We start from the raw sequence: 25,770 nt of genomic DNA on the forward strand, positions 1-25,770 counted from the left end.
ATTTCTGATGGTTCAACCTCATACATCACTACATTCTGATCAGCTATTTTTTACAATTACTATGTGGAAAAGAGTTGTATTACTGAATCAAACTGAAAATATTATTTGAAAGTACAAGAAAATACAGAAAGTATGTCAAAGTAGATTTTTATTACAGAATAATTTTTTCTATTAATTCAATGCTTTAAATAAAACAACATAATACCATAAACTGACAATGGCCTGGTAGCATGTAAATACTTAAGGCCGGAGAGGCATGTTTATTCTTGATAAATATAATAAAGGGCAATTTAAACTTTGGCATTGGTTTACATGAGTCAATTCAAGGTCAGTGACTGGAGAACTGTATTAAGAGAAACCAGAGGTCAAAACACTCTTCAGGAAGGGGCCCTCTAACAACGTACATTTGAAGATTGGGGGGTAAAAATCCACTCTGAATGAACGCCATTAAGCAAAGGATGTACAACATCCATCAACATCTGTTTCAAAAACAGCATGTTTCTAAAATGATACATCTCTTTACAAAGTAAACATTACAGTATTAGTAACTACAGAGCCGCCACCGGGGTGCGCTCCAGATCCGCCGCTGACTTCCATGAAGCTCCCGTGGGCCACGGCTCAAGGCATCATCTTAATCCTGAGGCTTTAAGAACATCTTCTTTGCTTTAATCGGTTGTATGTCTCCATTTTCATCTTCTTCATAATTGGCATGGTCTCTCTTTCTGGCAAACTTTTTCCCAATTGTCCCCACCAAGGTCTCATATCTGTCAAGAGGACAGACAGCAAATGTTTAATTTCAAATAAAAAGGTAGGAATCATACTGTGCAGCCATAAGCAAGGATGAGTTCATGTTCTTTGTAGGGACAGGGATGAAGCTGGAAACCATCATTCTTATTAGCAAACTGACATAAGAACAGAAAACCAAACACCACATGTTCTCACTCTTAAGTGGGTGTTGACCAATGAGAACACATGGACACAGAAGGGAACATCACACACCAGGGCTTGTCAGGGGCTTGGGGGCTAAGGAAGGGACAGCATTAGGAGAAATACCTAATGTAGATGATGGGGTGATGGATGCAGCAAACCACCATGGCACATGTATACCTATGTAACAAACCTGCATGTTCTGCACATGTACCCCAGAACTTAAAGTATATACATAAAAAAAGAATTGTAATACACACACACACACACACACACACACACACACACACGAATCAAGCCTTGTCAGGAATATCAGACCAAATATGCAATAAAAAAGATTAAGAAAAAGAAAAATATGATTAAAATAAACCATCAAATTTAACAATTTATGAACTTCTCTAAGAGTGATTAAATTCCTTGCCATTTTGGAGTTGCCTAAACAAATTGAGTTGTACATTTTAAAATACATATTTCCTGCAGCACTGGAAATGGGCTCTCATCTGGCAGCCTAAGACAGGTCTGTGGCCCCCGCAGGCCACGTAAGAGAAGGCCAATCATGGTCATTGTCCTACTGGGGGACTCCCTTTAAAGCTGCCGTGGACTGTGGGGTAAGAGGAGTATTCCTGGGAGAGCCAACGAATGCTTGGTCCAGATGAGAAAGCTGCTGCCCAGGAGAGTTACCTTCTAGCCATCTCTTCATCTGACACATCGAGCTCCACTGTTTCATCTTCAACTTCTTCTGCTTTGTGCTTAGCATTCATATGAAGCATCAATTTCTGAAAAATACACCAGTGCTGACCTTCAGGCTAGAAAAGGCTTGTGAAAGGAACTGATGTCAAACTTATTTGAAGGCAGAGAAACTGAAGTCAAATACTCTAGAGAACTAGTCAAAACTGATAAGCGATTCTCTGTAATACTCGATACCGCAACAGTCTAACAAAAGTCAGCTCTAAGTCAAAAAAAACAGTAAGGCGAAGCACCACTGGATTATATTTAGTGTGAATTGAAAGTGTATTTAAGATCATAAATCTTAGTATTAGTGACTCATATCTAAAGCAGGCATACTGCTGACATATTCCAGTGAGTGGGGGAAGAGATAAACTTTCAGATTTTCTCTTAACTTCCCTTACCCTGTCTTTGAGCCAAATGAAGAAGAACTAACAGTCAACAGTAATTTTTTTTTTGAGACAGAGTTTCACTCTGTCACCCAGGCACAATCTCAACTCACTACAAGCTCCGCTTCCCGAGTTCAAGCGATTCTCCTGCCTCAGCCTCCAGTGTAGCTTGCATTACAGGTGCCTGCAACACACCCAGCTAATTTTTTTTTTCTGTCTCTCTCTCTCTCTCTATCTATATATATATATATATATTTTTTTTTTTTTTTTTGAGACAGAGCTTCGCTCTTGTTACCCAGGCTGGAGTGCAATGGGGCGATCTCGGCTCACCGCAACCTCCGCCTCCTGGGTTCAGGAAATTCTCCTGTGTCAGCCTCCTGAGTAGCTGGGATTACAGGCACGTGCCACCATGCCCAGCTAATTTTTTTGTATTTTTAGTAGAGACGGGGTTTCATCATGTTGACCAGGATGGTCTTGATCTCTTGACCTCGCGATCCACCCGCCTCGGCCTCCCAAAGTGCTGGGATTACAGGCTTGAGCCACTGTGCCTGGCCTAATTTTTTGTATTTTGAGTAGACATGGGGTGTCGCCATGTTGGCCAGGCTGGTCTTGAACTCCTGACCTCATAATGCGCCTGCCTTGGCCTCCCAAAGTGCTGGGATTTTAGGCGTGAGCCACTGCACTTGGCAGCAGTCAAGAGTAATTTTTAATGCATCTCTTGGGTGGTGGTGATGGTGGGTGGAGGAGGCGGGAGAACTGGAACCTTGACCCTGGTATAATGGAGGGAATCTGCACCTCAGCCTCACCCTCCTAAACCTGAGGGTGGATAATGCATCCCATGTAACATCCATGTGATACGGGTCTCTCCTCCATCTCTTTCATATTAACCTTTTTGTGATAATTATCCTGTGACCTTATTTTTTTTTTTTTAAATGTGTAATCTCTTCTTTATAGCAAGAGGAGGATAAGGAATAAAAGATTAAGAAGCCAGTCTCAACTAGTTTTTCTAAGGCTTAAAAGAGTGATAATAGTTCAAAACCTTTTCCCAGGAGGACTGTACTCAGTGTTACAGAACCCAGTAACTGGGGACATTTTCTAACACCCGCCCCTGCCCCCCGCCATCACCTTCTGCGGGCAGTCGCACCCCTCCTTTCCCACTGTAGCAGACGTACTTTGGAACGCCCACCTATCCACAACTCCATTCTTTGGATACAGCATGTTCAGAATCCACCGCCTTTTTCTTCCCTCTTCACCCACTGCCCAACCCTTTCCTTCTCAATCTAAAACTTAAAGCAGGTCAAAGCAAGACCAGGATATACCAAAAACAAACACTTCTAGTGTTTGACTCTGTGTAAAGTAAATATAACACCTTAATTATCAATATGCCTCCTTCCACCTCACCAAAAAAGCAGAAAAGGAAAATCAACCTACAATCTTTCTATAAACTCTGGCAACTGGATTAGCTAACTACAGCTCGTGGAGAAGTGGTTCTTCAATGGGGATGATTCTCCCCACCAGGGAACCTGTGGCAGTGTCTGGAAACATTTTTGGTTGCCACAACTGGATTAGAGGGTGCGGTGTGTGTGTGCTCATGACATTTAGTTGGTAGAGAACAGAGGACATGTGGGTCGTCATCCTTTCAGGACAGCCACCACCACAAAGAATTATCTGGCTCCAAATGTCAACACTGCCGTGGGCGAGAAATCCTGGCTTCAAGTAATATTTACAAAACTAAAGATTTATATCTCAAGCGTCCATTGGGTTCATCAAGTACCTGACAGGATGGCTTTTAACATATGAGCCAGAGGTCTAATGAATATCTGCTAAATAAAGCTCTGCTTCTCTATCCTGGAGCAGGAAAATTCAAATGAATAGCTCAGTTATAAGGCAAAGATTCATTTTCCAAAACAAACTTTCCAAAGGATTCATTTAAAAATCTACTTACAATCTTGGATTAAAACCTGTCGATTAAAAAGTCAAATTACACAATTCTAAAGTAACATTTTTCTATTAGAAAAAAATACATTTATAGATGCCAGAAAATAACTTTTCATAACAGCATCATATGAATAAAATCTTGACACTGCTGTACAAGACTCAAGTTGAAATTCTAATATTTACAGTGGCACTGCCAAGGGCTGCATACTGCTATATTAAATCATCTACTCGCCTCTACCATAAAACTAGACTGCAATGCCTGCAATTTCTTTAAATAGCTATGGCAATATTTCAAGACTTGTTATTTTCTATATAACAAGTAGAAATTGCACCTGGTGGGGAAACACCTAAGCCCAATTATTAGCAGAAAATATTCAATCGGAAAAAGTTTAAATTTGAAGCAATTATATTTAATACCTCAACCTCAGGATTAAATCCTCTGAATGACATTCTTCCATAGAGAAGGTCTTCACATAATAAGAAACTCTGCTCTTCTATTATGAAACTCCTAAATGGGAAAATAAACCTATATTAATACCATGTCTCCTTATATAAAGCACAGCAAATAAAAGCCAAAACATTGAATAAAAAATCAACCTTATGGTTCTCAATAGAATGAAGTAAAAATACAGTAAGATTTCCAACTTAGGGTTAAAAATAAAAACTGATTAATTTGGTCAGCAAAGGCATGAGGAGACAAGAGCAGCAGGCTGGAGGCATAGCCCCTCTTAACCACCACATTTAATTTGCATAAATACCTACATGATATAAAGACCAAAGGTATTTACAATAAACTTGAATTTGCAAAGGATGCAGCAAAGTTTCTTTTGTGTTTACATCCCCTCACCAAACTGTTTTTTCAATTCTTTTTCAGAAAGGAAATAATGTGTATATAAAAATACACATACAATATACAATGATATACTACTGCAAACCATTTTACAAAAGTTCCTGGCATGTTTTGTCTTTCGTTCTCAGGGATTTCAAAAATTCCATTCTCTAATTATCAAAGTAGCACCTTTCAAGGAACATAATTTGAAAAGCAGAATAAAGTATGGGTTTATAACCTGCCTGGAAATTCCCCACCAAGAGGTTAAAAAGGACTGTTAGTTACTATGTTGGGACATTTCCTTCCAGTCTTTTTTACACTTGCATTTACGCTGATTCTTGAACACAGGTTTGAGCTGTGTGGTGCACTTATACACAGATTTTTTGAAAGATATTTCAATAGTTTTGGGGGAACAGCTGGTTTTGGTTACACAGGTAAGTTTTTTAGTAGTGACTTCTGAGATTTTGGTCTCCACCAAATTCTTATTCCATATCTAGGAGAAGTGGGAACTCAGGGGCTTGGGCAGCTTTAGCGGTGTCATCAGTCAGAACCCTTAGCTATAAACACCAAAGACTGACCCTGGATGACTTTAGCAGAGAAGGAATTTACTGTAAGAATACTGTAGGCTCTTTATTTCCAAGGGGAATTGGTTCCAGGACTCCTTGTGGAGACCAAAATCTGTGATACAAAGGGCCGAGTATACTGGGCATCTCAGAATCACAGAGAAGGCTGGAGGGGCAGAACTGGAAGATGGGCAGAAGTAACAGTTGCTAGGTAGTTGCACCGAAACCAAAATCATGCTACAGAAAATGACTCTAGGAAAACCGGTGCTGCTGCTGACAGGGCTGAGCACTGACAGCATCGGGGCAGGCTGCGTTCCCCTGGACCAGGACCTTATTGTCTCCAGCAGAATTTCTTTGCTGAGTCACGAGTTCAAAACGCTAAATCCATGGTGACATATCTGTCTCCAGCCTGGCCATAAACCCTTACGTATGGCAAGAAAGCAAACATCTGGCCTTTAAGGCTTGTCTGCTGGAGTAGGCTCTGATTCTCATAAAGATTCCCTCATCCAACAAACACTTACTAAACCAAACTGCGTGCAGGCACTGTTCCAGAAACTGTGGAAACAGCCACCAATAAAAGAGCCTCAGCCAGGCATAGTAGCTCACGCCTGCAGTCCCAGCTACTCAGGCGGCTGAGTCAGGAGAACTGCTTGCACCCCTGAAGTGGAAGTTGCAGTGAGCCAACACTATGCCACTGCATTCCATGGGTGACAGAGACTCCGTCTGCAAAAAAAAAAAAAAAAAAAAAAAAGGCCTCTGCTCTCATGGAGGTTACAATCTATAGAAAGAAGGGCTAAATAATGAATGAAACATTTATATCATAAAATGGATGAAAATATAGGTTATTCCATCCCTAGCGGTAGGGGAGTAATTAGTACAGAACTAGCTTTCCCACACCATAACTATAAAACAGGACAAAATATTAAATGACTATTTTAAGATAATGAACCAGTCCAAGCAAAGGACTATGATGCCTGAGAGAAGAAAACCAAATGAAATAAGCCCCATGAATGCACAGTTTTCCACCTAGGGGCAATTTCAAGATTGTGGAGCAGTGAGTGGAAGCTCACATAAGGCCCAGTCTTGCTGAGCTCAAGAGAGACCAACTGTTTCATTGCCGCTTCAGCTGAAAACAAAAAACAAAAAACATAAAAAAACCAAAGACACAAACTGAAGTTTGGGGCTATGCAGATGGCTGGAATATCTGGGTGAGGAGACCACAGAAAGGGAGCTACACCATGGAATTCAGGACCAGCATGTGGGATTCCCTTGAACCTTTGGCTGACTATTAAGCTGCACATGTGGAGGATGAGTCTTCAGATTTAGGAGAAAAATAACTGCTGGTGAGATGATTTCTGGGAGAATACCAACTGTATTAGCTTCCCACGGCTGCCATAACAAATTTAAGCTGACAAAATTGGTTTCTTAAAGCAATAGAAACTTATGCTCCTACAGTTCTGTACAAAATCCAGATGTTGGTAGGCCTGGGATCCCTCCAGAAGCTTCCAAGGGTAAAAGGCCTTCTGTGTGTCAAATCTTCCTCAGCTTCCTCCTTGTAAGGAAAGGTGATTACATTTAGGGCCTGCACAGATAATCCAGGATAATCTCTCATCTAAAGATCTCTAATTTACTCATATATCAGCAAGGTAAATTTTGCCATATAAGGCAACACTCACAGGTTCCAGAGATCAAAACCAACCTAGATGTTATTTGGGGGACTATTTTCCAGCCTACCATAGCCAGGAAAAAAAATTTACCCTGCAATTGTATGTCGAAGAAATAATAGAGTTTGCACAAAGAAAGGAAATGTGTGAGTTCTGCCTGGCCAGAGAGGAAAGAGACCAAGCTAAACACCCTGTGGATTTAGCAGAAAGGCCACATCTTAGGAGTAGAGACAATTTAGCTTCAGGGTAGAAGCTACAAAACACACACTGACAAAAACAAGCTGATTGGCATGTAAGTTAACTGCCTAATGAAATAAAAGTCAACACTCTATTAAGAAAAGCTGGCCGGGTGCGGTGGCTCACGCCTGTAATCCCAGCCCTTTGGGAGGCCGAGGCGGGTGGATCACGAGGTCAAGAGATCAAGACCATCCTGGTCAACATGATGAAACCCCGTCTCTACTAAAAATACAAAAAATTAGCTGGGCATGGTGGCGCATGCCTGTAATCCCAGTTACTTGGGAGGCTGAGGCAGGAGAATTGCCTGAACCCAGGAGGCGGAGGTTGCGGTGAGCCCAGATCGTGCCATTGCACTCCAGCCTGGGTAGCAAGAGCAAAACTCCATCTCAAAAAAAAAAAGAAAAGTTACGAAATCTAGGCAGTCAGCAATGTAATACATATAAATGTGCAGCACACAATAAGAAATTATTGGACATGCAAAGAAGCAAGAAAATGTAATTCCCTCACAGAAAGAACAACAGAAGAAGATGAATGAAGTCGTAGAAATGGACTTTAAAACAACTACTGTAAACATGTTCAAGGATTTAAATGAAAACATGAATGCAATGAAGAAACAAATAGAAAGCCTGAATTAAGAAATAGAGACTGCAAAAAAACACTAGATAGAATTTATATAATTAAAGGAAAAAACACTTTAAAAAAAGAAATTATATAACTGAAAAAAAAATCTGAAGGGAAAAATTGGATTAGTCCTATATCTATTAAATACATGGAATTCATTACTAAAAATCTTTTCACAGAGAAAGATTCAGATCCAGATGGCTACACCGGTGAATTTCACCAAGCATTTACAGAAGAAATAATTTCAATTTTACACAAACCAAGAACTGAGAAAAGGAGACAGGAACACTTTCCAATTCATTTTATGGCCAAAACCAAAGACATAACAAGAACTCCACAATCTAGTATCTTTTATAAACGTAGATGCAAAAATCATTAATAAAATGTCAGCAAACTGAATTTAAAAATTTTAAATGTTACATATGAATACCAAGTAGAATCTATGTCAGAAATACAAGGCTGTTCTGATATTCAAAAGTCAATACAGTTTTCAACACATTAACAAAATAAAAATCATGGTCTTCTCATAAAAAATTATTTGACAAAATTCAACATCATTTATGATGAAAACCCTCAGCAAACTAGGAAAATAAAGGATATCTCTGACATTGATAAAGGGCATTCATGAAAACACAGCACTTCATATGTAATAGAGAAAAAGCAAATGCCTTCCCAACTATGATCAGAAACAACTCAAGGAGCACTCTTGTCATTTCTATTCAATATTGTACTGAGGTCCTTAGCCACGAAATAAAACAAGAGGAGATAAAATGTATAACTCTCTTTCTTTGCAGATGACATAATTATCATCTGCATAATTAATCACTTTTAAGGAATCGACAAAAAACTACTTGTGAGTCATTTTACCATTACAGAATACAAAGTTAACATACAACCATCAATTTCTACACACTCCCCAACCCCATTCATACACACAATAAACGAGTTTGATATGATACATAAAACTAAGAAATACTTAGGGATAAACAGTGCAATGAGTATAAAAGATTTTTTCAATAAATTTTAATAGGTGCAGTGGCTCATGCCTGTAATCCCAGCACTTTGGGAGGCCAAGGTGGGCAGATCACCTGAGGTCAGGAGTTCGAGACCAGTCTGGCCAACACGGTGAAACTCCATCTCTACTAAAAATACAAAAATTAGCTGGGCATGGTGGCAGGCGCCTGTAATCCCAGCTACTCGGGAGGCTGAGGCAGGAGAATCACTTGAACCCAGGAGGCAGAGGTTGCAGTGAGTTGAGATTGCGCCACTGCACCCTAGCCTGGGCAATAGGGTGAGACTGTCTCAAAAAAAAAAAAAAAGTTCATAGGGCCACAGGTTATCTACGAAAAATATATCCTTTAATCTACTTCATGCTGTACATAAACAATTAGAGGCAAACCACAGATTAAAATTTCAGCACTAAAACTACAAAAATTCTAGAAGCAAACAGAAAATATCTAACCAAGTTGCCATAGTCAAGGATTCATTAGACAGGACTCATAAAGAATAAACCATAAAAGAAAAAAAATTAATGAAACAACACGATAAAAACTCATCAAAAGACAACATTAACAGACTAGAAGAAAATATTCACTATACATATAAGTGGCAAAGAACTTGTATTCAGAACATAAATAATTCCTACATGCACAGACCTATCTAAGTTTTGCCTCAAAAGAAAAAACAAACCCTAGAAACACTTAAGTTTGAGTTAATGATATGCATGGTGTAATATTTTGGGAGGAAATGTACTGATGTCTGCAACTTACTCTTACTGTATCAAAAATACAAAAAATACAATAAAATGATGGATGTATAGGGGGTGAACAAATACGTGATATAAACTATTTGGGAAAAAACCCAGAAACAAAACTTTCTCAATTTTTAAAATGGCCAAAATATTTGAAAAGGCACTTCATAAAGGCAGACGTGGAAATAGCCAAAAAGCAAGACGTCCTTTAACGTTATTAGTCACCAGGAAAATGCAAATTAAAAACCATAATGAGATGCCACTAAAATAGTTAAAATTAAAAAGATATATAACTCCAAATACTGGACGCTAATGCTTCCTTAGTGAACACGTAATATCATAGAACAGTTTGGAAACTGGTCTGAAAATTTCTGTTAAAGTTAAGTACAATTCCACAGTTACAAGAGAAATGAAAACATAACAAAACAAAACTTGAGTATAAATGTTCATAACGCTTTATCCATAAGAGTAAAAAAACAAGGCTGTGTGTGGTGGCTCACACCTGTAATCCCAGCACTTTGGGTGGCCAAGGCCAGTGGATCACCTAAGGTCAGGAGTTCAAGACCAGCCTGGCCAACATGGCAAAACCCCATCTCTACTAAAAATAAAAATTAGCTGGGCATGGTGGTGCATGCCTGTAATTCCAGCTACTCGGGAGGCTGAGGCAGGAGAATTGCTTGAACCTGGGAGGCAGAGGTTGCAGTGAGTTGAGATAGTGCCAGCGCACTCCAGCTTGAGCAGAAGAGTGAGACTCTGTCTCAAAAAAACAATAAAAAATTGGAAACAATCCAATGAAGAGTTCTTTAACATTATTAGTCATCAGGAAAATGCTAATTAAAAACCATAATGAGATGCCACTAGAATAAAATTAAAAAGATATATAATTCCAAATGTTGAACTCTCATACTTCCTCAGTGAAAGTGTTACGATAACACTTCTATTAATGTCCATTAATAGAAGAATGAAGATACACTGTGGTGTATCTGTAAAATGAAATACCACTTAGCAACAGAAACAAATTACTGATGTTTCAAAACAAGGATGAACCTCAAAAACATTTTGCTGACACAATAAAGTACATATTGCACGATTCCTTTTTTATGAAGTTCAAGAATAGACAAAATTAATCTATGGTTTAAGAAATCAGAACAGGGCTTGCGTCAGAGCAGGGGTGAGACTGACTAAAAAGAGGGGTGAAGATCTTTATGGGGTGACGGAAATGTTTCCTTGACAGGAGTATGGTTTATAAAGATGCATGCAGTCAAAACACATACAGCTGTAGACTTAAGTACATTCCACTGTATGAAACGACCACCCCCACCCCCCCCACCCCCACCCCCACAGAAAGCAGTTTAAGGGAAGACAGTGAGGGCAGACTAGAGGAGGGGTGTTGTCTTATAAAAAATAGTCTGGGTAGGCCTCTTGGATGGGGTGACATCTGAGCAATGACCAGAAGGCAGTGAGGAAGCAAGATATGAGGACGCCCAGGTGAAGAACACCTGAGGGCCTAGTCCTAAGTGTGGGCCCTGAGAAAGGAATCTAGCTGACCTCAGAAACAGAAAGCCCTGACAGCTGGAATGGAGAGAATGAAGAGTAGCAGGAGGTCAGAACTACTTGCATGATAACACTAAGATGTCGTCTCTTACTGTGTTGACATTAGCAGACTGTGAAAGCAACTATGGGCAAAATGAAATCTTAGCATGAGTGAAAGCAGTAGTGATACCAGAGTATCCCAGTAGTTTATATGCTTCACTGCTAGGCCCTCAAAGTTCAAAGAAAAAGCCAGTTTCACGTGAGTATGTTCTTATGATACACCACACATTTGTTTTTAATCTTAGCCCTCAATTACTTTAAAAAACATTCTGTGCACAAAATAGAAACTACATATAAGATACTTCTTGATAGTCAAATATATCTGCACTTGTGTGACTGAACTGAGAGATGAATCAGACAATTTTTTTCAATGAGACACCGCAGTGTTTTTTTTGGGTTTGGGTTATTTGACAGACATTTTCTTGAAAATTAATAAAGCAAACCTGACACTTCAAGGGGAACAACTGACATTATTTATTGCCAATAACAAAATTCAAGCTTTCAAGCAAAAGTCAGAACTCTGAATAGCTTGTATCTGTCATCTTGGGCTTGATAGATTCCCAACACTTAAAAGACTTTTCTGATGAAACTTTTCTGGTGATACTAATGAATGTGATTTTTGATATTGTATAACAAGATGAGTTAACATTGGGAAAATCTATACAACTCATTTTCCAAATGACAGATGCATGATGTTAAGAAATCATATATGGGTAAAAGATCTATTTAGAATACAAGACAGACCAAGACTAATGGAAAGTTCACTGGTGTTTTCAGATTCCACACTGCAATTTACTCTTAAGAAACTACTACTGATTGAGGAATCGTACCAAAGAAGAATGACCTGAAAAGGCCATTGAAATACTCCTCTCTTTTCAACTGTATCACCTGTGTGAGGGTGGACCTTCTTCATATACTTCAACAAAAACATGCTTTACCAGGCCAACTGCAGGTGTTCAGAGTCCAGCTGTCTTCTATTACGCCAGAATGTTAAAGAGATTTGTAAAAATAGAAAATGGTACCACTCTTCTCAATTTTTTGTCTTGAAAAAGTTATTTTTCATTAAAAATGTGTAATGTAATGAGTTTGTTTTTAAATGAATATTTAAATAATTTCTAAAATTTCTTATATAGTAAATTTTGACAAATATAAATCACGTAAAACACTCTCCAGGAGTTCTAAATAATTTTTATGAATGTAAATAGCTCCTGAGTTCCAAACCTTTGAGAACCACTGTGATTTTGGTTCCTCTCTCACTGGCCCTCTAATCCGGCCAGCAGCTCACTTACTTCAGAACCAACTATCCCTGAGGGAATCTAAATTTGGGCACAGAACTTGCTGTTCAGCTTTTTCTATGCACTTGGGATTCCCTTTCAATTGTCCAGTCTTATTCCTTATAGAGTGAGTGGCTGATGAGACCTCCTCAGTTCCCAAGTAAATCACCTCTCTCAGGAGAACACCATATAGACATGCCATCTCCAACTTCACAGAAGCTTTCACTTAAGACAAATGAGGGACTCAGAGACAGGCAATCCCTAGAGGCCAGGACTGGGTTCAGAGCAGGACCACTGGCCCCTCAGAGGTCTTACCATGGCTTTGCATTGACACCATAACTTTAATATAAAAAGGAGCATAGGCGTTTTGTATCTACATGCATGGTTAAAATTTAACTGTTTCTGTATTTTAATGATCCAGTTTTCATTAATGAGGTTCTGTAATTTTAGGATTAAAACACACCCACAAAATTATCTATTTCATCTATTTTGCAGATGAGAAACTACTGCTCAGGAAAAAAAGCCAGACTTGCCTAAAGCCACAAATAATATGCATGGCAAAACTCCAGTTAGGAAACCATTCTCAGTGGGGCTCACATTCCTGAACATTTTTCGAGTGAGGCACTAACTGCCCTTTTGCCCTGGACCATCTTTGTAAGGATATCTGCATAGTGAGCAGCCTTGAAAAGGTCTTCCTCTAAAGCAAAGGGCAGATATGGTTACTGTCCAGCATAATACAGAGGCCTCTCTTGGGGCTGAAGGCAAGTCTGCCTGTGGTCCGTTATCTGAGAATCCAGTTTCCTAAGATCAGGAGATCTCAGCTGTGATGCTAATCCACTGGGTGCGCAGCATCCGCCTGGGTCACTTCATGTCATCCCTCATAGGAATTGGGAACAAAAGAGAAATGATACAAACTTGATGCTTGTGCTGCTTTCTCTGTGGTAAGTCCGTTGTCTCTGATGGTGTTCAGGACACATTACGCCCAAAATATAGCATCCTGGCATACTGGTATTTTATGCTGGAGGAATCTGAAAAATGACATGCAGGTAGGATTTTCTGACCATCCCCTGAAGCAGGTCATAAAACCCTCACGTGAGAGGTGTTCCCCCTACACTCAGAGGAAAGCAACATCCTTATCTCAGAAGAGGAAGGGACAGAGAGGAATCTGAACAAAGGACTTGCTAAATTTCTGCTAGCTTATTACTTTTCGCTCATACCACTTGGTCCTATCCTATTTCTCCACAACTTTCCACTCTTCACCAAACCTAACATAAAAACACTCAGGTTCAACCAATTCTTCAGTCTTCATATTCTTATGAAGGCTCCTGTGTCACATAAAACTTTTATGAAATAAATGTGTATGACTTTCTCTTGTTAATCTGTCTTTTGTTACAGACACCCCAACTAAAGAATCTCAAATGGGCAGAAGGAAAGGATATTGTCCCTCCCTTGCATCTCGGACCCAGAAGGCTCCTATCTTCCACCAGCATCAGTGAAAGTATGGCACGCTAACTTCTTAGTTTCAGGTCCCTATAGCTTCTGACTCCAATTAGACCACAAAATACAAGCCTAAGACTCACAAGAGCCAAAAATACTTCTTAAACAACTTGCTACGACAAAGGAGCAATTAAACTGCCTGTACTTGCACACTGTTACTGGGCCACATCCTTTGGGGAAAAACAACATGGCAACACATAGCAAAATCTTTGATCTGGTAAATTTCACTCTTAGGAATTTATATTATATCAGCTTTCCTGGAAACAGAACTTGAGACAGAGTGACATGCAGGAAATTTAGTAGGAAGTGTTGTTCAGCAGACACCCTTCTAGGAAAACAGACAGGAGGATTGGGCAGAGGGAGACGATGATGTGCAATGCGGCTATACCAAGGCCTCAGCCACATATGAGCTCTGGAGTCAGGAAAGCCCTTCAGTTGGTCCAAGTTGGGGCAGATCATGATTCCCCTAGATGGTCTAGTCACTGGCTAAAGGTGTCCCCTGGGAGGCAGTGTTAACACTGAGTAGCCTTCATTATCTTCACTGAATTACAGACTGATACAGCTGACATTAAAAACGGGAAACTTGAGACTTTGAGAGCATATACACATGCAATCTCCAACTGCACAGATAGTAGTAACACTCTGGAATAGTTCAGATAACACTAGCAAAAAAGGAGGCACAAATATACATGAGGAGAAATAATGGGTGTCCTTCCTATATTCGGGTATAAGGAAATACACACAATGGCAACAATCACTGTGCTTTCTGCCTGGCGCTGTGCTGACTGTTTTACATACATTACCTTATTTACGTCTCGGAATGTACTGGACAGGTACTGTCATCATACCCAACACACAAATGACACAAAACAGGTTAAGTAACTCACCCAAGGTGACAAGTAAACAAGTGGTGGAGCAGGGTATCACACCCAGGTCTGCCTGACTTCAGAGCCCATGTGCTTAATTAACCAATCCATTCCATGGTCTCCCTACTTAAGAGTGTTAAAGACAACAACTACAATACAACACAAATTTCAAGGATGTCATCCATTTACCCCTTCAGATCTACTTCCCTTCTTCACCCCTGCTCTCTAGCCTGGGAGGGTGACTTGAATATAATGCATGGAAGGGCTCCTTTGCTGCCAGGTACATGCCTCCCTTGCTAGGATGACCTTGCGCTGGCTGTACCCCTGGATGGAAGTAGCAGGTCTTTTAAGGTGCTCTCTCTACACAGCTTATCTCCAGATTCGGTCACCATTCCCCACCCGCCCCTTGACTCTGCAAGCTCAGCTGGTAATCGCTGCTACTACACAAGCTAGGAAGGTACTACACTGTCCTGAGGGGTTCCCCTATGCCCCACCCACACCTTGATAGTGTCTCCTCAATCTGAGAGTACCATCTTTTGGGGCCAACATCCTGAGCTGATACACACACCTATACATAAACAAGATGCTGAGTAACGGCAAAATGTTATCATTTATCTTCCCAGGAAAGAAATGTAAAGGTCATTTTCTGTGAACAATATGCGTATTGGGGAGGGGGAGACTACTATTGGAAACAAGATAGACACAGTCCTGCTCTTTAATAAACAACTGGCTGGAATACTTTGGCAAGTTTAGTCAAGGCATAAAATTAAATTATAGCTCCTTAGCAGCAAAGGTCCCTTCCCACCACTGATCCCGGCCCTGGCATTATCTTCACCCTCCTCACCAACATCTTGCTTCCTCTGACAAGTAGAGAAAAAAATGACCTTCCCCCATTCCTCCTGGTGGGACATACTTTCTATCTTTAGAGAAGGATATCTAACCTTTCAAATAATGTCCATAGGTCAGCCAAATGAACAAGGGAATATAACATACCAAATCAAAGCCCAAATGTCAAGGGCAGAATGGAAACACATATATGTATCTGAAGGTAAGTCATATAAATGTGACTGAGGTAAGCAGCATCTTCAGTCCTTTGACCAAAGTTTAAGTAAAACCATCATGCCACAGAGCTTACTAAGGTAACAAAAGTATCACAGAAAATGAAAAATAGCTCCCAGAAGCATTTAGCTGAATTAATGGATGAAATAAACCCATCACACCCTCATTCAGAACTGTTGATCAGGCACCAGTCACAAACAGTGTACCCCAGCTTCAGCACTGACTAGCTGGGTGACCCCAGGCAAGTTACCCTCCCTGACGCTTCAGTTCCTCAACTACAAAATGGACAGAATGACAGGAGGGAGCTCCTAAGTTTGCTGTGAAGATTCGATAACTAAGGATGGAAAGTGTTTTAGCCCAGTTCCTGGTACACCCTACAGATTCAGTAAATGTTAGCTAAAATGGATGGTACTACAAGTAGTAACAATTTCAAAAAGAGAAACAAACAAAAACTCCTGACCTGCCTTAAAATGCTCCACATCATGAACTGTGTAATTGAAACAAAACTGGAGAGGCCTGAAGTACACATGTAATCTTTAGAACTTAAGGTGATAGAACATTACAGCTTTCCCAAAAGGTCTGCTGTTACTATCTGAGATATGTGGGCTAGGTTCCTTTATTCAATGTAAAAAAGGACAACGTGATACATAGTGGCTGGGGGAGGGAGTAGTAAAAATGTATAAATCCATGTGTAACTTTTATAGGTTTAATATTTTTTACTTGTGCCCCTAACTCAACAAACTGAAAAGAAACTATTTCATGGGCTTTATGTTGCTGGAATCATGAGTTAAATTTACCAGGAGTTTCCTTCTGAATGGCCCAAGCATCATTAACAGAAATTGTAATAAACCTACTCTTTCTCTTTAAGCTCTGGCAAATCCAAGTACCAGTGCTCTTCACTAATGATTTTCTTTTCTTCCTCTTCCAGTTGTTTCTTGGTTTCTGAGTCCAGTCCCCTTTGCATAAACTGTGGGGGGAAAAAAAAAAATCAATGTCAGAAACTTTTTCCATTTTAGAGCTGAGGAAACCTCAAATAATTTCCTTCTACTTGCTATCCCTCAGTTATCTATGGAGCCTACCTGGAGATTGAGAGTTGGGGCAAATGATCAAACGGTTTAGCTGTCCCCTTCCACCTTTACACTAGATGATGAGGGACTGTGTCGGGGCATGTGAAAATGCACAATGTATGCTTCCTTTGGAAAACTTAAGGGCTAAGACACCACATTCAAGGGTCTTCTCACCCACAGAGCCCACTGGCTTTTGCACCTGCTGATCTTGGGTTGAAATGCTCTTCCTATCCTCTTCCACCTGGCCAACTCCTCACCTGTCTGACATATGTAAACTTACGCCACTTCTGTAATGCCATCCCTGGCAGGTGCCAGTAAAATCAGTATCTCTGTCCTAAATGCTTTCACGTCTCTCTCCAACAGACTCACCACATCTTAACTTTTTGAGTGTCTATCTTTTCTGGAGACCTTTAGGACCGGGACTGTGTCTGAGTCATCTCCTTCATCTGTCCCAGAAAGGTGACTGAAGCACAGTAAGCGCCCGATAAATGTAGACAGAAGCAAAGGTGCATCTGTAAGTCTGCTCTTTTTTATTTGTCTTCTGAAATGCTGCTAAACTCTTCAGCTGCTCTTATTATCAAATCTGCAGAAACCTGACTCAAAATACGGCAGTAAATAACAGTCCTGCTGCTAGTCTCTCGCCAGCAGGAATATCTACTTTTCTTCTGGGAACAAGTGAACAAACTTAAGAGGCAAACCAGAACAAAATGATAAAATACCAACACTGGAGAAAATAAAATCAGAAAACACCCAGGAGCCTCCTAGCAGTTAGGTTTCAGCTTCCACTGGTTTCTATGTGCCCCCATTTATTTCCCTTATTCAGGCCCCATATTTCTTCTCTTTCTATTCCAGTTCTTCCAAAAAGAAACACAAGCCTTTTTAGGTATAAAGGCTTTAACAATGACTACTAAGTTAAATGGAAAAAACCTTAAGAACGTTCATGAATAAAACACAGTCATGTGCTGCAAAATGATGTTTGGTCAACGATGAAACCCATATATGATGGTGGTCCCCTAATATTGTAATACTGCATTTTTACTGTACCTTTTCTATGTCTAGATATGTTTAGATATACAAATACTTACCACCGTGTTACAACAGCCTACAGTATTCAGTATAGCAGCATGCTGTACAGGTTTGTTGCCCACGAACAACAGGCTGTGCCATACAGCCTAGGTATGTGGCAGGCTATCCCATCCAGGTTTGTGTACATCAACTCTATGATGCTCTCACAATGACGAAATCCCCTAACACTGCATTTTACAGAATGTATCCCTGTCAAGTAACACATGCCTGTGATAACATCAAGTGCTGATGAGAATGTGAAGAAACTGATCACTCATACATGGCTGCTGGAAAAGTCAATGGTACAGCCACTATGGAAAACACCTTGGCAGTTTCTTAGCAAACTAAACATACACTTAGCCATATGACCCAGCAACTGTCTGCACAAAGTGAGTGCATGCAAAATGGTGAAATCTGAGTAAGCTCACTGTCAATGTCCTGGCTCTTTATTGTCCTCTAGTGATATAAAATGTTGTTGCTGGGGGAGGTGGCATGAAGGATGCCCAAGATACCCCTGAACACTTTTTGCAACTCCCTGTGAATACATTACTATTTTAAATAAGAAAAGAAAACAAGTTTGTAGACTACTGTCTTGTAGTCCTTACCCATTTCACCTGTGTCTATATCCTCATTCTAGGAAAGAACTGCAGTTTCTGGAATGTACACATTATACTACCACGTCCTTTTGCCTTTGCTACTTAACAACATGTTTCCATTTTTTGCCTCACACAATATTTACTCTTGTAGGCCCACAGCATGTGTCCTCTAGTAAGACTTCCCCGATTGGCTCTTCCTAGGCCTGCTCCTATAAAGGAGCACCTTTCCAAGACAGCCTTATCAACACTGGATTATTATCCAGCATTGTGCTGCTTTGGTGTCTCCCAAGACTACGGTTCTGAATAGACCATGACTCTCGTTCATCTTGTACCATTGGTACTTAGGCTGCACCCCTGGGACACAAAAGAGCTCACCCAGTCAAGGTTCTCTGAATGTAAATGAACCTAGACTTGTCTTACTTTTCCAGACTCTCTTTCTGGGATGGTTTTCTTGAAACGCAGATGCCTCATTTAATCATTAATATTCCTCATGGTAAAACTCATCAGTATTGCCCAACTGCCCTTTTTTCTCCCATTTAGTCAGGTACCTATTCTTTGGGTATACAAAAGAGCCATAAACTTATGTTCTGTACATAGGGAAAGGATAGAACTCACTGTGAATATAAATCAAGCACCTCCAGACTTACGTAGAAGTTCAATTCTCTTACTCTAGAGCATTTCAGAACACATTCTAAAACTAGTGAGGACTCAGAGCAGACATCAGCACAATACAGTCCTCAGGCTGGATGTCTGTCGTTGTCGATAAAGTTTTACTGGTACACAGCCATGGTCATTTGGTCTGAACAACAATGGCAGAGCTGAGTAGTTGTAACAGAGATTGCCTGGCTCATAAGCCCAAAATATTTATTATATGGTCCTTTGCAGAAAGTTTGCCAAGCCCTGTTCTAAGAGTCTAATAGTGCTAAAATCACAAATAAGCACCCTCTCTACAACCATTCCATACTGACAGACCTTCTATCCACATCCTCCTTTTTCTGCTTCCCATCAGGATCACCCCTCAATGGCTTACCAAGTCAGAAGCATTCAAGTGAGTCAGGATTAAATCCTCAACCCTCATACTTGCCATAAAAAGTGGTTCCCAACCTTTTTGGCACCAGGGATTGGTTTCCTGGAAGACAATTTTTCCATGGGTGGGGTGGGGAGGGGGGGACAAATGGTTTAGGGATGATTCAAGTGCATTACATTTATTGTGCACTTTGTTTCTAATATTGTAATATGTAACGAAATAATTATACAACTCACCATAATGTAGAATCAGTAGAAGCCCTGAGCTGGTTTTCCTGCAACTGGGACAGTCCCATCTGGGGGTGATGGGAGACAGTGATAGACCATCAGGCATTAGGTTCTCCTAAGTAGCGTGCAAGGTAGGTGGCTCGTATGTGCAGTTCACAGTAGGGTTTGTGTTCCTAGGAGAATCTAATGCTGCCACTGATCTGACAGGAGGCAGAGCTCAGGTGGTAATGCAAGCTGTGGAGAGCAACTGTAAATGCAGATGAAGCTTCCCTCACTTGCTTGGCTGCCTGCCACTCACCTCCTGCTGTGTGGCTCAGTCCTAACAGGCCTGGACTGGTACTGGTCCATGGCCCAGAGGTTGGAGACTCATGCTATATAGGACTTAGCTCTGGCTATGGCACTCAAGTGCAGCTGCTCCATGCCTTTTCACAGTATACTCTGTTCAGTTAGTACAGGTAGTGTCTCCTGCTATCTTGCCAGTAAGTTCTTTCTTATCGATGACCAAAAGCTTCTAAAACAAATAGAGAACTTGGGTGATCTTCTTCTCTCTCCTTTGCTTCCAATGTTCAGTTGGGTCTCCCCACTTGGTGGGGGTGGACACTTATTTTAAGTTAATGTCCTCCTTTTTAGTTGCAACTCAGATCTTTAGTTTGAGCCTGAGTCACGTAGTACATCATCTGGCTTATTCCAAGAGCTAAAACAATTGCTAATCTTTTCAGTATCTGCTTGGCCAATTCACTCCACTTCTCTGAAATTAATGTTATTACAAATCCTAAAATCAAAAGCAAACTCTGTTCAGTAAAGATTCAAATTTTGCTATTATCCATGAAAGTGCTTGACAAACTATAAGTTATGCTACAATTTATCCTCATTCACCCATTCATTGTTTACTCTCTAATCTTTCTCGTTTTGAGACAGGGTCTCCCTCTGTGACCCAGGCTGGAGTGCAGTGGCACCATCTCAGCTCACTGTAGCCTCGATCTCCCAGGCTCAAGCAATCCTCCTACCTCAGCCTCCCAAGTAGCTGGGACTACAGGTGCATGCCACCACGCCTGGTTAATATTTTGTATTTTTTGTAGAGATGGGGTTTCACCACGTTACCCAGGCTGGTATCAAACTCCTGGGCTTAAGCGATTTGCCTACCTCAGCCTCCCAAAGTGCTGGTATTACAGACATGAGTCACTGCGAATGGGCTCTCTCTCCAATCTTTCAAAACACTATGAATAGCTTCCTTCCCTTTTTTTTGGAAATTCCACCTCTTTAAACATGACATGTAACAGTTTGCTACTCTCTATTAGTAGTGCTCAGTGAGAGGCATTAGAGTAGTAATAAAGAGCCAGGGTTCTGGAGCTAGACTGAGTTCCATCCCGTCTGCACTACTTATTAGCTGTGTAACTTTGGGTAAGTTACTTACTTCCGTTTCGGTTGCCTTAGTTGCAAAAATAGAGTTACTGCCTGTAGTAACCTCAAAGTGTCATTTTGTGAACTGCATAGGTTAATATATGCAAAACACTTAAAACATTATAGAGTACCCCAAAAATGTAAATATTTGCTATTTTTGAGCTTTCCATTGCTCACAAAATAAAGGAAAATATCCTTAATCAGGCCTAAAATTCCCTGCACGTTGTGACCATGGCCTACTCTGCAACCTCATTTCTTAGTATTTGCCTTCCAAACATACGGAATTATCTCTAGTTCCTGGAAATCTCCATGCTTTTCTTTTTCCTTCTTGCCTCTGGGACTTCTGAACTCAGTTTCTCGTACTTTAAGACGCTGTGCCTCCCACCCTCCCAGTAACCTAAAGGGACCACGACTCCGCGAGTTCAGTGAGTTCCCAGGGTCCCCGGCGCTTCTACCCTCACTGAACTTGGTGAACTGTACCTTGACTGCTGCTTATGTGTATATAAGCTCCGATCCGCCCGCGGGCCTCCCAAGAGAGTCAGCCTAATTCACAACCTGGTTCCCAGTAAACAGTGCAGAGCAGGCGCTAAGTGAATGAATGAGCACAAGAGCTGGAAGCCTTTGGGGCCTCTCTGGTGTCCCCCGTCCGCCCGCCGCCTCGGCCCAGGTCAAGTCGGAAGGACCGGGTGCCCCTACCGCCCGGCGTGGCTCAGCGTCCCCGCACCTTCATGCGTAGCAGATTCTTGGACAACTTTGACTTGCGCTCGGCCGCCATGGTGGCTCCCGCCCAGCGCCGCACTCGGCCGCGATCCTCACCGCACATGCGCGGAGCCGCGTGCGTAGCTGCGTCGCGTGTGTAACGTGCGACGCTCCTCCCCACCCCGCCCTGCCTCCCCGCCCGGTGTCTCGCGCGCGGGTGCGGCCCCTCTGTGGGCGTTCTGCCGACTGAAAGGCTCGGGTAAGCGCGTGGGGCAGTCGCGCGGGGATGAGCGCGGCAGATACTAAACAGGCCCAAGTCAGAGGAGGCCCCCCAGAGCCTTGCTGCCCCGAGCTGTGGGCCGCCCTCCCGGGACGTGGGCCTGGCCACCTCGAAGGCCTATCCTCCCTCGGGGACCCCCTTCCTCAGGCACCCCCTCCAGACTCAGTAGTCCTCGCCGGCACCATAGGTTCCCGCGATGCCTGCCACCCGCCCGGGCAGGGTTAACTACGTGTTTGTCTTCATAACGTGAGTGGCGGGAGGGGCCACGTCGTTTTCAGTAGGACCCCACGAGTTGCTCCCGTCCTCACAGCCGCCCGGAGTCCCGGGGGAACGCGGCCGGGGCCGCCCCAGGCAGTCTGGCTTCCGGTCCCCGCGCAGAGCCACCTTCCACCCGCCGGCCCCTGCGGGTGCGACTCTGGCTGAGGGATCTCCGCTAAACAGAAGAATTGCAAGAAGCAGCAAGAGATGGAGGCAGGGATGGGTGCCAAACACACGCGCATGAGAGGAAGGCCTGGTTTTGATGTAAAGAATTGAAAAGACCAGCCTGGGCAACACAGGGAGACCCCATCCCACCCAACCATAAATAAACAAATAACTGGGTGTGGTGTCTTGGACCTGTGGTCCCCGCTACTTGGGAGGCTGAGGCTGGAGAATTGCCGGAACTCGGGAGGTCGAGGCTGCAGTGAGCTGAAATCCCGCCACTGGACTCCAGTGTGGGCTACAGAGCGACATCCTGTCTCAAAAACAAAACAACAGAGCAAAAAAGAATTAAACACTGAAAATAGGGTAGCGTTCATACCCCGTTGTTTAATGCTCTGGGTACCACCTAAAGACATTTTCGAAAGCCATTCCCAGGTCGATGCTGTGGAACATCCGAAAGCTAGTAGCATCTCAGCTGACAAGCATGGGCTCTATGTCAGATTCTTGAGCTGGGCACTTAAGAGTAATTAGTTCACTTAATCTTCATAAGAGCGGGAAGAAGGTATCGTCATCGTGTTGTTAGGGATTCGAGACCGCGGGTGAGGGACTTGCTGGAATTCACACAGTTACTCCATATCAGAGATGAAATTCAGAAACCGATTGGGATGTTAAAAGCCCTTCAGGTTTTCCCAGGAATAAATAAAATGTTAATGTGCTAAGTAGCTATAGAATCTCATTCACTTGTGACTGTGTGTGAGATACTGGGACATAATACCGTGTAAAAGCGTATCCCCACTTTTCCGGAAGCTGGCATTCTGGACATAAATAAGTGATGAATGCTGTGAAAAAGAACAGTGACATGATAGAGTAAAGTTTAGGGCTACTCTAGACAAGGTGGCCCGGAACGGCCCTTGTCAGATGATGGTGCTAAGGCTTGAAAGTTGAGAAAAACCTGTTGTATGAAGAGTTGGAGGTAGAGCGTGCTCAGGAGACGGAGCAGCAACTGTTAAGTTCCCGAAATATGAACAAAACAAAGTCCCTGTTATAAGGTTTAACAGTGCAAACAGTGAAATTAATCATAAGCCACATTGCATCCCCTAAAATTCATACGTTGGAGTCCCAACTTCTAGTACCTCGGAATGTGAGTGTATTTGGAGATAGGGCCTTTAAAGATGTGATTAAGTTAAAACTCGACTCTTAGGGTGAGCCCTAATCCGGTCTGACTGACGTCCTCATAAGAAGAGGAAATTTGGGGCTGGGTGTAGTTGCTTACACCTGTGATCCCAGCACTTTGGGAGGCCGAGGTGGGCGGATCACCAGGCTGGTCAGGAGTTCCAGACCACCCTGGCCAACATGGTGAAACCCTGTCTACTAAAAATACAAAAAAATTAGCCAGGCGTGGTGGCGTGCACCTGTAATCCCAGCTACTAGGGAGACTTAGGAGAATCACGGGAACCCAGGAGGCGAGGCTGCAGTGAGTCGAGATCCTGCAGCTGCACTCCAGTATGGGCAACAGAGCAAGACTCCATCTCAAAACAAACAAACAAACAAAAAAACCAATAAAAGAAGAGGAAATTGGACACAAACACCCAGGTTGTGTTTGCATAAAAGAAAGGCTATCTGAAAGCCAAAAAAAAAAAAAAGCCTCTGGAGAAACCAAACCTACCAACACCTTGATCTTAGACTTCTAGCCTCCAGCACTGTGAGGAAATCACACCCAGTTTGTATAAGGCACCCAGTCTGTAGTGTTTTCTAACGGTAACCCTAGCAAACTAATGTACCATATAATTAGTTGTAGATGACAGTTTTGATGAGAGGCTGGTAAAGAAAGCATGAGGATCATGAAAGGGTACAGCAAGGGTACCTAAACCATTCTGGCCTGGAAAAAGGACTCTCCTAAATGTGGAGAGGAGTTAATCAGGGGAAAGGCCCACCAATCCTTCACATTGTTGTGCTACTTTCACCAGCATCCATCCATAGGACCCAACTTGCAAGTTCCTGTTAAACAATAATTCCTCAGCCCCTCAGGACTGCTGTCTGTCTCTACAAGTTTGACTTTTGTGCAGGATTTTCAAAGAGGTGCTCTGAGAGAGGGGTGAAAGGGAAAGGGACTCGGTCTGCCATCCGTACTTGGGAAACTGAGAGGTGACTGGACTGGATGAGCACATGTCTTCTCAGCTTCAGAAGAGGAAGACAGCATTCTCAGCAGACCTAAGAGCATATATCTGTCATCTAAGGATGCTAGAAACACCACACCTTCTCTATGGACCCCTATTATACCAGTCTGGATTCTGATTTGTTTTCCTGAAACATTGACATTATTATGTTATTCTTTCACTCTAAAATTTAAAATATCCATTATTATCTGAGAGATAAAGGTCAACTTCCTCAACCTGCCACTCCAAATTCCATTTTTCTATTTGGTGGTGGAAATCCTTATAATTAAAAAGAATCCCCCAAGTCTCTTCCCACCCCTCAACATGTTATAAATGAGAAGTGATTTAAGAGTAATAGTGTAATTTTAACTTTGAAAACTACCTGAGAAGATAATTCCTTGATCTTTCCATGCACCTGAATTGCAGAGCACAGAGGATAGATCTCAGAATCAATGTGTTAACCTGTTGTAGTTACCCAGCCAAAGAAACATCATTTTGGGGGTAGAAATATTTCAAGTGGTCTCCACACAGTTTTGAGTCCTGTCATAATGGAATTTGTTGGAGGTGTGAAAGCCTCCAGTTCTTGCCAACTACTGGATCCATCAAGAAAAGGTTCCCTATGTCTCTTAGCTCCTGTAGCAGAGCTAAGGCCATGGTGCCTAGTACATAGATGCTTGTCGTATTTGGCTACTGAGCACTTGAAATATGGCTAGTGCAACTGAGAAAAATTATTAACAATATTTATTTAAATTTTTAATTTTTTTGAGACAGAGTCTTGCTCTATTCTCAGGCTGGAGTGCAGTGGCATGATCTTGGCTCACTGCAACCTCTGCTTCCCAGATTCAAGCAATTCTCATGACTCAGCCTCCTGATTAGTTGGGATTATAGGCACCCACCAC

At 41.9% G+C, this 25,770-nt stretch overlaps 1 protein-coding gene and 1 long non-coding RNA gene across 7 annotated transcripts in view; one reads left to right on the plus strand and one right to left on the minus strand.

Moving 5' to 3' along the window:
* Positions 1 to 131: 131 nt before the first annotated feature.
* MPHOSPH6 (M-phase phosphoprotein 6) lies at positions 132 to 22,130 on the minus strand. 6 transcript variants are annotated; one of them, XM_017967016.4, is made up of 6 exons: positions 22,041 to 22,130; positions 19,925 to 20,687; positions 16,788 to 16,900; positions 4,398 to 4,488; positions 1,609 to 1,703; positions 132 to 764 (listed from the first exon to the last, which is right to left on the minus strand). In XM_017967016.4, the coding sequence occupies exons 2-6, from the start codon at positions 19,925 to 19,927 to the stop codon at positions 632 to 634; spliced, it is 435 nt and encodes a 144-aa protein (XP_017822505.1). In that variant the 5' UTR covers positions 19,928 to 20,687; positions 22,041 to 22,130; the 3' UTR covers positions 132 to 631. The 6 variants fall into 6 exon arrangements, with proteins under 6 accessions (XP_017822505.1, XP_078214524.1, XP_078214523.1 ...); XM_078358398.1 differs by having other exon boundaries at positions 19,925 to 19,983; positions 22,013 to 22,130; XM_078358397.1 differs by having other exon boundaries at positions 21,872 to 22,108.
* Positions 22,131 to 22,177: 47 nt separating this feature from the next.
* The window catches only part of LOC103789530 (uncharacterized), a 79,231-nt gene continuing 75,638 nt past the window's right edge, over positions 22,178 to 25,770 (plus strand). The window contains exon 1 of the long non-coding RNA XR_013530528.1: positions 22,178 to 22,274. This is a non-coding gene — a long non-coding RNA (uncharacterized LOC103789530). The remainder of the gene's footprint in view (positions 22,275 to 25,770) is intronic.

The sequence above is a fragment of the Callithrix jacchus genome, chromosome 20 (genome assembly GCF_049354715.1).
Source record: "Callithrix jacchus isolate 240 chromosome 20, calJac240_pri, whole genome shotgun sequence".
Taxonomy (NCBI): domain Eukaryota; kingdom Metazoa; phylum Chordata; class Mammalia; order Primates; family Cebidae; genus Callithrix; species Callithrix jacchus.

Bases quoted from the DNA above. Each gene is read 5' to 3' on its own strand.
- MPHOSPH6 (XM_002761203.7), bottom strand. From the start codon at position 22,091: ATGGCGGCCGAGCGCAAGTCAAAGTTGTCCAAGAATCTGCTACGCATG. The intron at 4,489-16,787 runs GTAGGTTTATTA...TTTCCCATTTAG, and splicing joins CCAGAGCTTAAAGAGAAAGA to GAGTTTCATAATAGAAGAGC. The intron at 765-1,608 runs GTAACTCTCCTG...TCCTCTTGACAG, and splicing joins GATGAAGAGATGGCTAGAAG to ATATGAGACCTTGGTGGGGA.